The sequence below is a fragment of the Kryptolebias marmoratus genome, linkage group LG4 (genome assembly GCF_001649575.2).
Source record: "Kryptolebias marmoratus isolate JLee-2015 linkage group LG4, ASM164957v2, whole genome shotgun sequence".
NCBI lineage: Eukaryota > Metazoa > Chordata > Actinopteri > Cyprinodontiformes > Rivulidae > Kryptolebias > Kryptolebias marmoratus.
Genome location: NC_051433.1, coordinates 20770526 through 20784717, shown reverse-complemented (window position 1 = coordinate 20784717; position 14192 = coordinate 20770526). Strand labels below are relative to the sequence as shown.

At 40.2% G+C, this 14192-nt stretch overlaps 1 protein-coding gene across 13 annotated transcripts in view; it reads left to right on the top strand.

The window, feature by feature from the left end:
• The window catches only part of magi1b (membrane associated guanylate kinase, WW and PDZ domain containing 1b), a 120990-nt gene that overhangs the window by 32416 nt on the left and 74382 nt on the right, over positions 1–14192 (top strand). The window contains exon 1 of one of the 13 annotated variants that reach the window (XM_037975325.1): positions 5592–5619. The exons of the other annotated variants lie outside the window; for them this stretch is intronic. Within the exon in view, the coding sequence (XP_037831253.1) occupies positions 5607–5619 (13 nt within the window). The 5' untranslated portion in view covers positions 5592–5606. Of the gene's footprint in view, positions 1–5591; positions 5620–14192 lie in introns of those variants that run through there. 13 annotated transcript variants of the gene reach the window in all.

Below are 14192 nucleotides of genomic sequence, written 5' to 3'. Positions count from 1 at the left end.
TTAAAAGCACAGCTGTGTCTTCAGTTCCTCCAGCTCTGTGGCTTTTCTTGTGGAATTCGGAGGTTCAGGAGGTGAGGCGGGAGGCACCGAGGCTCTGGTGACTGACTAATGCTGCCGGGGAAATCACTCCCCAAAAACCACCGTAAAGCGCATACGCTGTACGCTGTCAAAACATGAGGATTGCAGTACGATTTGAATTCTTGAATGCAGAAGGATCGGTTTATTGAGGTTACGTTTTGGACTCAAGACACTTGTTTATTCAACATTTGTCAAGAGAAGGAAGAGTATCTCCTTTTAACTATCTCACACATGTTATTTCAGTCCATGCTCTTTTATATTACTTTAACCCCCCTCCACCCAAAAAAAAAAAATGACAGAAGTTTCTCCAAAGGGTTGGACAGAGTTCATTTCTCCTAAAGTAGCAATAGGTGCTTTCAGGGATGGCTTCAGTCCTTACAACCATTTTGGGTAATTTCTCTTTCTTTGTTTTCACCCTAGCAGTGCTGGGATCATTCATACTCCTTACCACAATGTTTGTTGGGACTTTTTTTTTTTTACCTCGTGCTTCAGAGTAGGAAATCCAACCCAAGTCACCTTTATATGTGGTACTAAATTGGAAAGATAGCCAATGTTTTTCTAAGCAAACTCAGGCCAAACGCTTATGTCTCCTTTGATTAGACTCTTATGGAGGGGGGGTTAATGGTAACAGAAAGTTGTATAATGGGAGCTGGGCTTGGGGTGAGCGGCTGCTGTTGATTAACTGCTGTAATGTGGTCTCGGGGCGTTCGACTATCGTTCACTTCATCTGTGTTGTTTTGCTTCAGCTCGGCTCGGAGCACTTCTCTCCCACTCATCAGTGCTCACTTTACTTTGTCTACATGCACAAATGTGCAACGATGGACTGAGCCACACACACACACTCTCAAACACTTCGTGTCTTTACACTCCTTTCGGATCCCAGTGGAGTCCACCCTAAAACATTAAGTTTATCTGTTCAATCTGAATGCTGGTCTGTGCAACGTCTATATCCGACCTGATTTCCCCTCAGAGTTCTTTGCTGTTTCTCACAGTGAAAGCTGGTTTGGACAACAGCTCTGATTAGTGTGTGCTTTGATGATTTCAAATTCTGTACATGTTTTGTGGTATAACTCATGAAAAAAGGCTCATTATCTCAGGGGAAAAAAAAGATAAATGTTTAAGATAAATGTTTTATACAATGTCTTTGCATAAGGGTAATTTTCAGAGGATATCAGGCAATTTGAACAGCAATCATAACACTTAAAAACAATTTGTCTGTTATCACCATCAGAAGTATTGCTTCGCTTGAAAAGACTGTTTTTGTGTGTGTTGGCTCTAACTCAGTTGGTGACTTGTGTTAGGGAAAAAGGGGGTTTGTGGTAACCATTATAAAACCAGTTTGTCAGTTTGAGGTAATTGTTTTTCACAGAAGCACCAGTTGCACTGATCTAGGCCATTTTTCGTAATATATCTCGTTTTAAAACCACATCAGCATCGCAGAACGCACCAAATTCTTGGCAAGAGACCAGAATCTGACAGTTTTCAGCTTGACTGGCAGATGCAGGATTCAAAAATGGCGCACTTTTCCTTTTATATCCTTAATTGTTTTTGACGATTATGACCAGACTCAAACTACCTTTAAAGTTGAACTCTGTTGGACTGCATCTGCACAGCTTAACTAATCCAGATGTTTAGATTTGCTTAATGGATCATTTGTTTGTCTCATTATTTTACAGACCAGCAGGGTTCAAATAAAAAATTCCACTATAGCGAGGACGGGTGTTAAAACGGTAGCAACTAGACCCTGAGTTTGTTTGCTTTGTATATGGGGAAGAAATGTTTGCAAATTGTAATTATTTACTGATGCATTATTAGTCTTTTTTTAAAAATGAATCCTTATACGAGCCTTTATGCATGTGACACCCTCGACCCAGAGTTCTTTTTGCTGCTTCTTTCATCGTCTTTTCTCATGAGGCCAAACCTTTTCAAAGAATTGGTCCATCACCTCTCTGCTTCACTTCCCATCCCTCACACAGAAACCTTCTTCAAAAGGGGGTGAAAAAAAAAAAGTCTCTTGTGAATTCAGGGGTTAGCCACACCTCACTGCATCCGCCGTTTTCAGTGAGCGATCGCTCATCGACAGTCATTTGCATACAAATGGACAGCTAATTCTGCTCTCCGCTCGCTGGCTCGGTCCGAACAGCTCACCACAAAGAAGGACGGCTCCGGTTGGAACATCGGAATTTTGTGTCATATTAGTCCAAAAATCTGTTTTGCTTTGCGAAAGAAAAGCTGAACAAATTAGGCTGTTATGAGAAAACTGAATGTGGATGGTAGTTTTTGAAGTAAGTTAAGCCCAGTGTTTTAGCCTTTTGAATCCGTTTCAATCTCATTGTAAGTGCAGCTCATAAAACTCAACTTCTAGAGCTGTGTCACTGCCGGGGTGGCCAAAGAGCTTCGTCGAAAATCAGTTGCTGTTCCAACATTTTGTTCCTTAAACAAGAAAACATTTGGATTTAAGACTAAGCTTAAATTTGCAGAGTGAGGAGTCCAAGCAGTTTACTTTTCTGTGTTGATTTTTCTTTTTTTTCTTTTAATGATTTGAAGAATTGTCACTCTTTCTGGACAGCTTCCACAGTAGTCCTAACCCTGATCTGTCCCTTAGAGACTGTGGACGGGAGAAGAACCCCTCCTCCTCATCCCCCGACCCCACGCCTTTCCTTTTCCTCTCGTCGTCTTTCTCCTACCTTTCTGGCTAATTTCCTCTCAGCATTCCTTCTTTTTTTCCCCCGTTTTCTTCTTCACCCAATGTCCTCTGGATTATTAGTTTTTGTCTTTTCTTCCCATCCACACTATTTCTGTTTTGTTTGTCGTAAACATTTTAGTTTTCCTCATGTCCAAAAGGTAGGTCAATAATTAGTAAATTCCAAACATTTCTGATTAGGCGCCTTCATAAAACAGTTCCACGAAATGGCCGCGTCTTTATGCTGTCTCTGGCTGTTTATAAATCACAAATGTGTGCTTTCAGAAATGAAGCGAGCATTGCGGAACCGAAAGAGGCGTGGAGCAGAACTCTGTTGCATTGATGTGGAGTGCAACGCATTAAATGTATCGTTTTCAATACATGGGGATGTTGTTCGTCAAAATGGATTACAGGACGTTTCATGATGAGTTTCTCGTTTGTTTATTGATTGTTCTAATTGTTTTAGAGCAGCCTGGACCCTCTGTGGTCAATCACCGATCAACAGCATTAAATCACATATAATTATATTTACCTAATTAGATGCAGCGCTGGCGTTACAGTCACAGTGGAGCTGTGTAAAACAGCTGTCAGCGCACCAATTTTTACAGGTTAAAATCTTTAATCTGTGCTCTGACCGAAGACCACATTAATGTCACAATATTAATATAGTTCAGATGCCTGAATGTGTGATTTTTAATTGTTTTTTTTTTACCAGAAACATAAGCAGACCTACTGGTGTCGTGTTTGTTGCTTGCTGACAGCCCTCTCTCTGTGACGTGGCTGTGTATGTGTGTGTGTGTGTGTGTGTGTGTGTGTGTGTGTGTGTGTGTGTATCCACGTACAGCGCGGGTAGTTGACGTCAGATAGCAACAAATGTTTTGGTGTTAACAGAGGTGTCAGAGCTGACATGCAATCAAATCACCTGAACTGATTTAAAAGCGTTGTGCAACAACATCTGAACAGGCCCATTATGTCTTTACAGCAAACCTGTCGTAGGATCTCACTATGCAGCATCAACTGTAGAACTAGGGTCCTATACAAGGCATTATTTTTAATCACACTGAGCTCAGTGAATACAATTTTTGATTATGATTTCTGTTTGGGTATGTTATGGAACCAGGTGAAGACGATGCTGTCAACAAAATCAAACCTTGGAAATTTTCTACACTACAAAAAGCTAATTATTCCACATAAGCAGCCATGTCTGCATCTCTTGTACGCTTTCATTTAACTTAAATCCTCTCCCATGATGCTGCATCAATGTTTGTTTAAACCTATACATTTAATTTAGGCGTTTATATCTGGTTATAGTTGGTTAAGCCGGTAGTTTTTAATGGTATGGCAACTTTAAGTAAAAAAAAAAGCCTCAGTTTCACAGTATTGTGGAATTTAAAACATGAAAATATGCTAATTATTCTCATTGATTTTATTTAAGGAGAAGTAGTCATTTACCATTTAAGTAACATTTTCTTTAAGTGGAAAAAAATGAGTTTTTGTAGTTTTTTTTTTTGAGATTTGTGGGACTTTGATTTATTTGGGCTGTTGAATCCAGGCACTTTTCTTTATGCTTTATAAAATGAGGGCATCGCTGCACAGTCCTTGTGCCCCGGCAGCCTCCAAGATAAACACGCCTCTAAGCCTCAGCAGCCTCAGCAGCATCAGCAGTCTCGGATCTTTGTACCGTTAGCTTTGTGTCCGGATCCTGCGCGGGTTAAAGCTAACACTCCTGACTGCATCCCGGACTTAGTGTGAGCACTAACATCAACATCGTTAACCTTTACTGGCTAAATAAAACAAAGTCAATATCCCCCATGACCTACATCTACATCTGAGACTGTTTAGGCATGCCCCGACTTGTTGGGATGCTGTTTTTGAAAAGTTTTTGCGTGAAATGCATGAAGTGTTTGTCTCAACTTAGCTGGGTTACATTTCCCTACAGTAAGAACATTTGTAACAAGATTCACACTCTCAAATCCGCAGCCTGTGCTGCTCCAACACTCAGAATCACAGAGACTGTAGTTTCTTGTGTCATTCTGATGTAAGTTGGGTACAACCTAATCAGCATCCTTCTCATGTGTGCACACTTCCATGTGATCCCTGATTGGACACTTGCAAGACTAAAGAGGGTATGGCCAGTTCTTTTTTTCAAGACATTAAAATGTAATATTTCTAAAGTACTATTTCAAGAACTTTGATGTATTCAGTTGATTGAGTCTATCCTCCTATGTTTAGGCTAATAAACTGAACATTGTAAGGTGCTGTTTGTTGTAAACAGAGCTGCTCAACATTGTGTTGAGATCATCAATAAAGGGGGTTGGATATATTCTTTTGCATCACTTTTGCACTAGAGTGCCTCTGACTGGGGATGTTTAACTGTTTTATAATGAAACGCAAACAAAACTTCGTCGTTTTCAGTCTTCAGTGTAACTGATGCAAAAGTAAAAGTTTAAAATAAAGCGCTCACCACAATGTCTGTCAGGAGTTTTGAATTTAAGTCGTAGCCGTTGGTTCTTCACTGGGCCCTCCTTTGAATAACTGTTAGACATCAGTGAATTCAGTTTAGAGATCAGGGAAAAGTTTGATCTTGAGAATTAAGTCGTCTTCTGCAGGTAAATCCTGACTACTCAGGTACTACGCACAACCCCATTAAAAACCCAAAACAAACAGAAGGGAACTGAATTATCCCTTTTTAAAAAAAGGTTTGAAAGATGTTTTAAACATCAGACACTTTACACGAAACCAATAATCCCAATAGATTCTAACCTATTTTTTTTCTTTTCTTTCCCCCATTTTTCCATCTTTTCTCCACCATCCTGCTTTCTTCTGCGACGACGACTCTTCTTGAATGGCTTCATCAGGTAAGAAAAACTTCATTCTGTTTTATGGATTTCTTACACGCATTACAATCAACATACTGCTTATAGAGCGGAACACGTGGCCCTTCATCCAGCTGCTATTGCGGAAATAAAAGAAAAAAAGTCCATCGTTCCACAAATTGTAGGTAGGAGAGCGGAAGGAAGGAAGGAAGTCATGAGGATGAGGGATGGAGCAGATGTATCCGTACTGCTCTGGGTTTCGGGGAGGAGGTTAGAATAATATTTAGACAGGGACTTAGTCGTACCTGTCTGCATAGCGGACTCCTGATGACAGTTGGAGAAACCATTCAGTCCCATTTTGAAGATCATGGAGTAGTTGGGGAGAAAACTGAAGGAAAACTAAAAGTGTTTTTATTCTCCATTACCCCACACTCATTGGTTCTCTTTGACCCCTGAACATACACCATAAACTCGCCTCACCATAAACTGTTTTTCATAATAAATACAATAAACAATTGTTATATCGCCTGAGGAGATTGGCACCATGTTTGCATTTTTTTTTTTTTAACATCTGTCAAGTTTTGTTCTGAAGTTATTAAACTTTGATAGTTTGGTGAAACAGTTCATTACTGAGAAGGCATAGAAAACATTGTCAATTTAAACATCTCCAGTTATTTTAGAGTCACTAGCCATGCTCAAAATGTTCGTTCTTTGTGATTTAATGTTGACGTTATCGCCACCTACTGGCCAGGCATGGGCACTGACTTTGATTTGATTTTTCCAGTGGATGGAAATATATTCCCCCCAAAACTATCCATTAAAACAATGTATATTTTTGGTATTGGTATTGCCAGTTATTGCCTTGTTTTGTTTTTGGCTTTACTCATTTCGCTCGATCCAGTATTTCCACTTAGTTTTTCAGACCCAAAGTCAATCTCCTTTCAGATACTTTGCTCACTGGTTTTACCGGCTCCCATTTCTCCTTTTGAACTTGAATTTAAGAGTTTTAAAAGTGGTTCTTTTTAAATCTGTATATCCCCCTTGTAAAGGACTTATTAATTGCCTTGGCAGCTTCCGCTCAACCCTTTCTCAGTGTGGAATTTCACCGAGTGCAGGTCTTTAACGTCTCATTTAGGATGCGGGCTTTTTCTGTTTTTCTCTACTGGAGCACTTTGCTTCTTACAGCCTGCCTCTTTCTCAGCAGATGTCCAACATGCGTCAATGTTAAACGCCAATAAACATGCAATACTGCTTGTTTTTATATGTACTCCTGGCATTTGTCACTTTTAAACGCGCAAATACATTTGCCGTTTTTGGATTCTCGAGTGAAATGTGAAAAGACGGGATGATTGGATGTTGCACTGATTGATGGCTGACCAGTTTGCAACTTCAGCCATCTTAGTCCAGATCAGAAATAAAGATCTATTTGGACATGGAGGTTTGGATTGCATCCTACTATGTAAAGAGAACTGAAACAGATGCCATGACATCCCACTTGTAGACACAGAAAATTAAATGGTTTCATCTCTTTAATTGTGTAGTAATTATAATTTTAGCCTGATTTGTTTCCATTAATTTAGATCGTCTGAAATCGCCCGTCTTGTGCCGTGACTTTTACAGACGCACAAATTGCAGCTTCGAGTCTGTCATCATAGATTATGCAGCCCCATTGAGAACATTTGCACGGCCATGCTTAGAACCAGAACTCTGCCAAATGTGAGCTGCTGACAAAGATTGCTGGCCGCAGACTTTCTTTCTCCTCGTCGTGTTAGAATGTCAAGCCGAGGTTTCCTGCTTTGTGGCACCTTTTTAAGCAGCTGATGTTCCATTTAGCTAAAATGTTTTGGCTCGAAATGGTTCCTCTTCATTTCAAACACAATGTTTATATGGGAAAACGATCATTCACGATGCAGGATTTTGGTTACGTAATAGCAGGGCGACGAGAAATGTCCTTCCCAAAATGGTAAGATCAGTGTGCTTTAATAACAGCTGAGAGGAAGCTGTCGGAGCGGAGAGGGAGGTGTGTCGATGCCGTCACCGCGTCGTCACCACAGTTTGGAAAGAGGGCTTCTGTGGTGGATTAAGGCTGTGAACTGGCAGCAGAGTCCCCAGACCTGGGCTCCTTCCAGGCTGACTTTAGACATTGTTTATAGTCTTTCCTGCGCAAAAGAGTGTGCTCACTTTTTTTAATTTTTTAGACTCCATCAGAAGAAGCGAAACAACCCAGTTTTATGTAGATTTGTGGCGTTTTATGTCTCACTCTATGGAGAAAAAACAAAAAATACCTCAAAAAGAAGCTCTTCATATGGGTCAGTGAGCTTCAGCCTGCTCATCATGCCACAGTGTTAAGATGCGGCTGCAGAAACACAAGGCAACTGGCAGGAGGCGCACACCTGAGCTCACATGGACGTCAATCTGCACTTGCAACGCATGAATCAAGACGTGCAAGTGTGAATTAAGTGATTTATAAAAGTTACACACGGCTCAAAAGGAATCTTACTGTTTGTTTACTGTCAGGGTTTTAGTTTAGGTCACTCTGCGTTGATTTATTCTATCGGTGCAGTTGTTTCTTGCTCTGGCAGCTTGCATTTTCATGTTCAGTAAATGTCTCGCGAATGCCACATGCACCCGCTCCTACGCGACTGCCTCTGCTGGTTGTGAGTGTGTGCCTGCGTGTGTATTTGTCTGCATGCCTGGCCCGGAGTCAGCTGCTACAGGCTGCAGGGCTGGATGAGCTGTGCCTGATCCTGACCCAGAAATGACTGCAGATGTAGAGTAACCCGCAGTGACTGCTGCCCCACTGGCCCACAACCTTTACATAATGTGGAACGAGTTGGATGTTTTATTCTTAGAACTTTGAAAAATGTGTCAACAAAAGATGGCAATGGTCGTCACGGTATTCTGGTTAACTCCGACCAAATTATTAAAGGAAAACTAGTCTTTTATGCATTTCTTCTATTCATACGGCTGCACTCTCGTCCCATATCTAAAATTAGGTCCATGAGCAGATGTGGTGTGTTTCGGAGTCCTCTTTGTATGCTTGTGTTGTCAGATGTATTCACCAGGATGAGCAGGGCTTTGTGTGTTTGTTTGTGCATTCAGACAATATCCTGGGTGCGTCTTGAATCAGCAGTGGGACAGTGGGAGAAAGTTGGTGAGCGATGCCCTCCTCAGGACGTACGGATGGACTGAATAAAACGACTAAACTCATATGGAAATCGATCACAGCAGGGCTGATGGGAGGAAAAATGAATTGATTGGATGGCGGGATGACTGTGAGGCTGTATAAGAGAAAACTAGGATAAGAGGGAGAAAATAAATTATTTTTCAAATTTTTGAGTGTAAGCCACAGGACAGTTAACAACTACAAAATACATAATTTAAACACTTTAAATTATTAAACTTAACAGCATATAATATGGAATAAACAAATGGAAAGGTGAAACAATTCTTAAACGGCAATAATTTCAACTTTACATGATTGCTCATAGGACATCTTGATAAACGTATATATATTACATTACTTTTGAGGTTTTATCCATCAGAAAAGCTTCAAATTATACGTAGTTTGTTGAAATTTTGTGATTTCTTACCTGGTCTGGCAACAAGCCAGTTTGGTTTAGAAAGTGTCGGTTTGAAAACTATTTTATTGATCTGGAGTGATGTCCTGGGGAATTTCAGCCCTGTTTTTAAAAAGAGGAATCCCCAAGCTTCACAATGATGCCGGACATTATATGAAGGGATTTCCTAGTTCTATAGCACCTAGCAGAGGGGGAAAGAAAGGGTCAATCTCAAAGCAAATTTATAGGATTAGAATTAAAAGAATTAATTTTGAAGACACACCTGTTAGAAAACTCTAATTTAAAGGTAAAATAGGAAGATTATTTGCTATTATTATTATTATTATTTGTAATACTGTTTAAATTATATTTTTCTCAGATTGTGACCTTTTCAGCAGACAGTCAAAGCTTAATGGTGACAGGATTGAGATAATGTGAAGATAGATGCAGAAAATAGAGGTAAACATGGCTCTGTTGTTGTTTGGTGTTGTAGGAGACAAAGTGATAGCGGCCATCAACAAAACGAGCTGAGGTTGTCATTTCTCAAAAGCACTGAACCTTGAGTCCACTCAGATTCCAAATCTCCACTTTGGGAAGAGTTTTCAAAAGTCTCTGCCTTTGTAACCCAAACTTTACCTGTGAAGCTTAGCTTTTGAGAATATTCCCTATACTCAGTCTTTTATAGCAAGAAAGGAAAAAAAATGTCCATAACAGTAAAACGTGCACGTCAGTCAGAAGCACATGTTGTAGACACCTAGTTTCCCTTCCTGTTGACGATCCTGACTTACATGTGCCCCCTGCTGGCAGAATTAATGAGCCTGCTACGGGGGAGGGCTGAGGTGAGGCCCACGGCTACATAATCATAAAGAATAATGGACGCCTCCCATGTGGCCAATTAGAAGGCAGGAAATCAGCGATGAAGAGTCCCAGCAGCTGGTTTTTCCACTTGTAGAAAGGCGGGAGGGACGAGCTCGACCTCAGTCTGTCTTGAATATGTCTCTCTTATTTGCCTTGCATCTTCCATTAGCTCCCTTTCTTCCTTTTGGTTGCAGTCGGTCCAACGTTGTTTTTGACCCCTGATGATTTAAATTCTCCATCTTCCTTGCAGCCGTTTGTTATCCCCCACCCAACACTCACACACACACACACACACACACACACACACACACACACACAGACACCCTGCTATGGCTGGTGGTTGGTCTGTCAGTGCAGCGTTCACCCTCTGTGGTCCCGGGGTGACTTAGCACTCCGCCTCTGATTACGCCCCAGCAGTTGCCTATTTATCTTGCTGTGAAATGAAACAGTGGGGGGGTGAGGGGGGAGGCGATGGGGTCTGCTACATATTATGGTAATACATCTCGCCGCTGCGAAGGCCTTATAAACTTGGACATTTTTAGCTTAGTCATATGCTTGTGAAGTCATTCATCTGCTGCAATTTGCTGTTGCTATATGCGCAATATTTATTTAAGGACAACTTTTCTTCTGAGTTATGTTATACGACCTCTTTATTTAAGTAATCAAGTTTTGGCCAATCTATTTGTGCGTTTCTGGTCTGCTGATGGTAAATATTAGTCTTGATAAATGACTTCATTGGCGTTCAACTTTTCCATGGGGACATTTTTGGTGTAGTCAGTCGACATTAATGCTAATTTTATGTCAATATTATGTTTTTTTTGCATTTCACTCTTTATAGGCTCTATACATCTTTCATTTAAGTAGATATTTGTTTATTGATGGTCCTAAATAATTATGAACATGTCACATGTCATCTTTGATATTTGTAGTATTTTTTTCTAATAGTATTAAATTGCATAACGCTTTGCTTAAACCGTCAAATCATTTTAATAATGTATTTGATTTTTAGGTTAATAAATGAATACTTTATTTGTGACAGACTGATTAAAACAGGTGTTTGTTGTTGACACATCTTCTAAAGGGATAGTTCAGATGTTTTTAAGTAGGGTTCTGTGGGGAGTTTATGAACAAATAATATCTTATTAAAGATATAATAGTGCTACAGAATTCTGTGTAAATAACCATGTCGTTGCTAATTGACAGGGATGGAAATGTTTATAAAGCTGCATTTGTATGAACCGCTGTGACATTTTGGAGATCAGAGTTGTTTTTAAGACAGCAGCAACCCTTTTTGGTCTCGCTCAAACTAGCTGTTAGCTCCTCAATCTAGTCAGAACTAATCAGTGCGTCTCCAAACTGAGGTCGTTCAAAAGGCTATCTACAACAGGTAAGATGTTAATGGTCATAACCTTCCTGCAGAACCCCACTTCAAACATTGTAAAGGATCCTTTTAAGATGTTTGAAAATGGCACTCTGTCAAAAGCCTATTGAAGGCTTAAGCTTTTGTCGTTCAAGGATTCTCTTTATCTGCGTCTGAATGTCTCACTTACAGGACACATTTTCATATGAGCCTTGAAAAGGCCACTCCTCTCAGGAGACAGGAGACAAAACTGATAATGGCCCTTGAACTGTCACCTGTAAATAATAATAGATTTTCCACGATGCAGATGTAATTGCTTCCAAAATACTCGATTCTCCCTGGTTTATCCATCAGACTGTCAAATAATCCCATTATTAGATGAGCCAATCTTGGCTCTGCTAAAAGTGGAGCCTCTTCACAAACAGTTGTTGACCTGTGGAGACTCAGTGCTTGTGCGATCACATGCATATTAAGAAGAACGGACCAATAGCATTGTTCCAGCACGTGTTCTGTTTTATTGTTTATAGTCGGCGAGTCCTTGACCAGCAGAAGCTGATGTTTGTCATATCAGTCGGGCTCTCATGTTGCGTGGATTAATAGTCTTCCCTAACACCAGCCTCGCATCGCACCCTGATACGCTCAGGTCCACAAGAGGTCACGCGTGCCTCACGTGTGGTCGTCTGCCTTCGGATTGCAGAATGGCAAGCCGGCATGTTCATTGCAGCCTTTTTGCTGCCGTGGATGCAGAAATAAATCCTGCGAGTATTTTCGTGTGGAAGACTGCAATCAATGAAAGCAATCAGGCACACGGTAAACAGCCAAGGAGCTCAGCAAGACACAGCCATATAGTGAGAATTGAAAATATGTCTGCAGTTTAGCGCCAACTGAGTTGTGTTCAGCATTTTTTTTTTTTTTTTTTTCTGTCTTGACCAAAGATCCCACATGAAATCACGTGATCAGCAGTCCGCGTGGGAGCCTTTTATTTAACTCAAGATTAACAACCCAGCTGTTAAATGTCATGAGTAATTTAAATTGTATATCTTTTTCTGAATGTAGTACTGATTCCGTTCTGTCATCACCATTTTGTTACAAAATAAGCTCAATTTCTAAGAGGCACAAATGACGTTTGCTTAGGTTACACAAAGTAAACATTAGGTAGATCCTATTTCTAATTAAGATCATAATCTCATCACATCTCCCTTCCAATAATCTGGACCAAATGAGCTGCAGATATAAAAACCAAAAGACGTGGTTTTGCTTGCTGCACAGCTGTTCTGGGAAGACGTTTACCTGGGATAGGCTTTTGGTGTTTTAGTTTTTATTTTTCCCCCCCAAATAAGCAGAATTGAAAATGAAGCACAGTGATGCTCTCACTGAGGCTCACATATCGGCCGTTCTGAAGATTACAGAGTAACTGTTATCAAAGGGGAAAAAAAAGAGCCTGTTGTTTAAGTCTGGCTCTGCAGCTGTACTTGTTTTTGTGGTGTAAACAGCAGCACTAGTCGTAGTAGATTTTTTTTTTTTTTAACAAAACAGAATGTCTGTTTTTGTCACCATGTCATAGCCACGTGTTGCTTCAGTTTGAGATTATGCACTCCTCGGTTTTAAATCTCGCTACAGAGCGATTGATCGAAAAGCTGCATGCAGAGGCTTATGGAAAATTGATTTTAATGTGCCTCTAACAAAAACAAATACTTTCATTTGAGCCCAGTAGAAATTCTCTTTCAACTGTGTGTTGCTGAAGCTCACATCTCAGTACACAGAAACTATTTGCTCTTCATTTTAGCCACAAAATAATTGCACGTAATCTGATGGAGTTTTCTGCTCTTCTGACAGATTTATAATGTGATGGTGCAGATTTAGCTTTGCATATTTTCAACATTAGGTTTTTTCTTTTAAATATGTGTTTTAAAGATTGTAAACATTTGTCTTGCAGTTACTATTTTCACCACATTAAACAGTTGTTCAGTTTATGAATGCATTAACCAACACTCTTTATATAATTTGCAGGGACCTCAAGGTTTTAAGCATGTTAAATTGTCCACTATATGATATTTTTGTCACTTTGTGTCTCAAGCAGTGAATACTAATTGAAATTAAGCTAATATTCGGCACTGGCAAGTAATTTATCTAATAATTTCTTGCTAGAGAAATTTACACTAAATACACTACAATAAAGATCACCTCTGTTTGATCAACATGTGAAAAATTAGTGTTTGTTTTTGTAATACCGTGAAGCCCCAGAGGAGGGCAGCAGACGATGTCTGGCTGTGACCATCACTACCTTCAGTTAGTAGTCAGCTGGCAGCTGTTGCTATGGTTACAGAGCCTGGCCATTGCTGTGATGCAAGCCCCATCAAACGGAGGAGCATAGGGGGGTAGTGTTGAGCTCAGAGACTGTTTTGTTTACACACGCACGCCTATTTTCACTTAATATCCAGCTTCTCCCAGGTGGTTCAGGACCAACACTGCTTGTTCAGGAGAAAACTTTTCGTAAATAATAATCTCAAAGTTAAAAAAAAAAAAAAAGAGATTCATCATAGGGGTTCTACAACTCTCTGCTCATGTCCTTATAACACAGCAGTGGATTGGTTGTCCCTTGGACCTGGATCAAGCAGAAACTGCACGTCAGGGGTCAGAATCACCTCTTCCTGTCCTCCTTCCCTCTTCCTCATTCCTTCTGACATATGGTTAAGCTCTGATCTGCGGTGATGAAAATGTTCAGCGTAGATAGCTGCTTCTACTGGTTGACTCAATTAAATACTGATTAGCCCTGATTATCTGATTAACTAGAGCCATGAATGCACCACTCACTTAGATGATTAGTTAAGGCATGG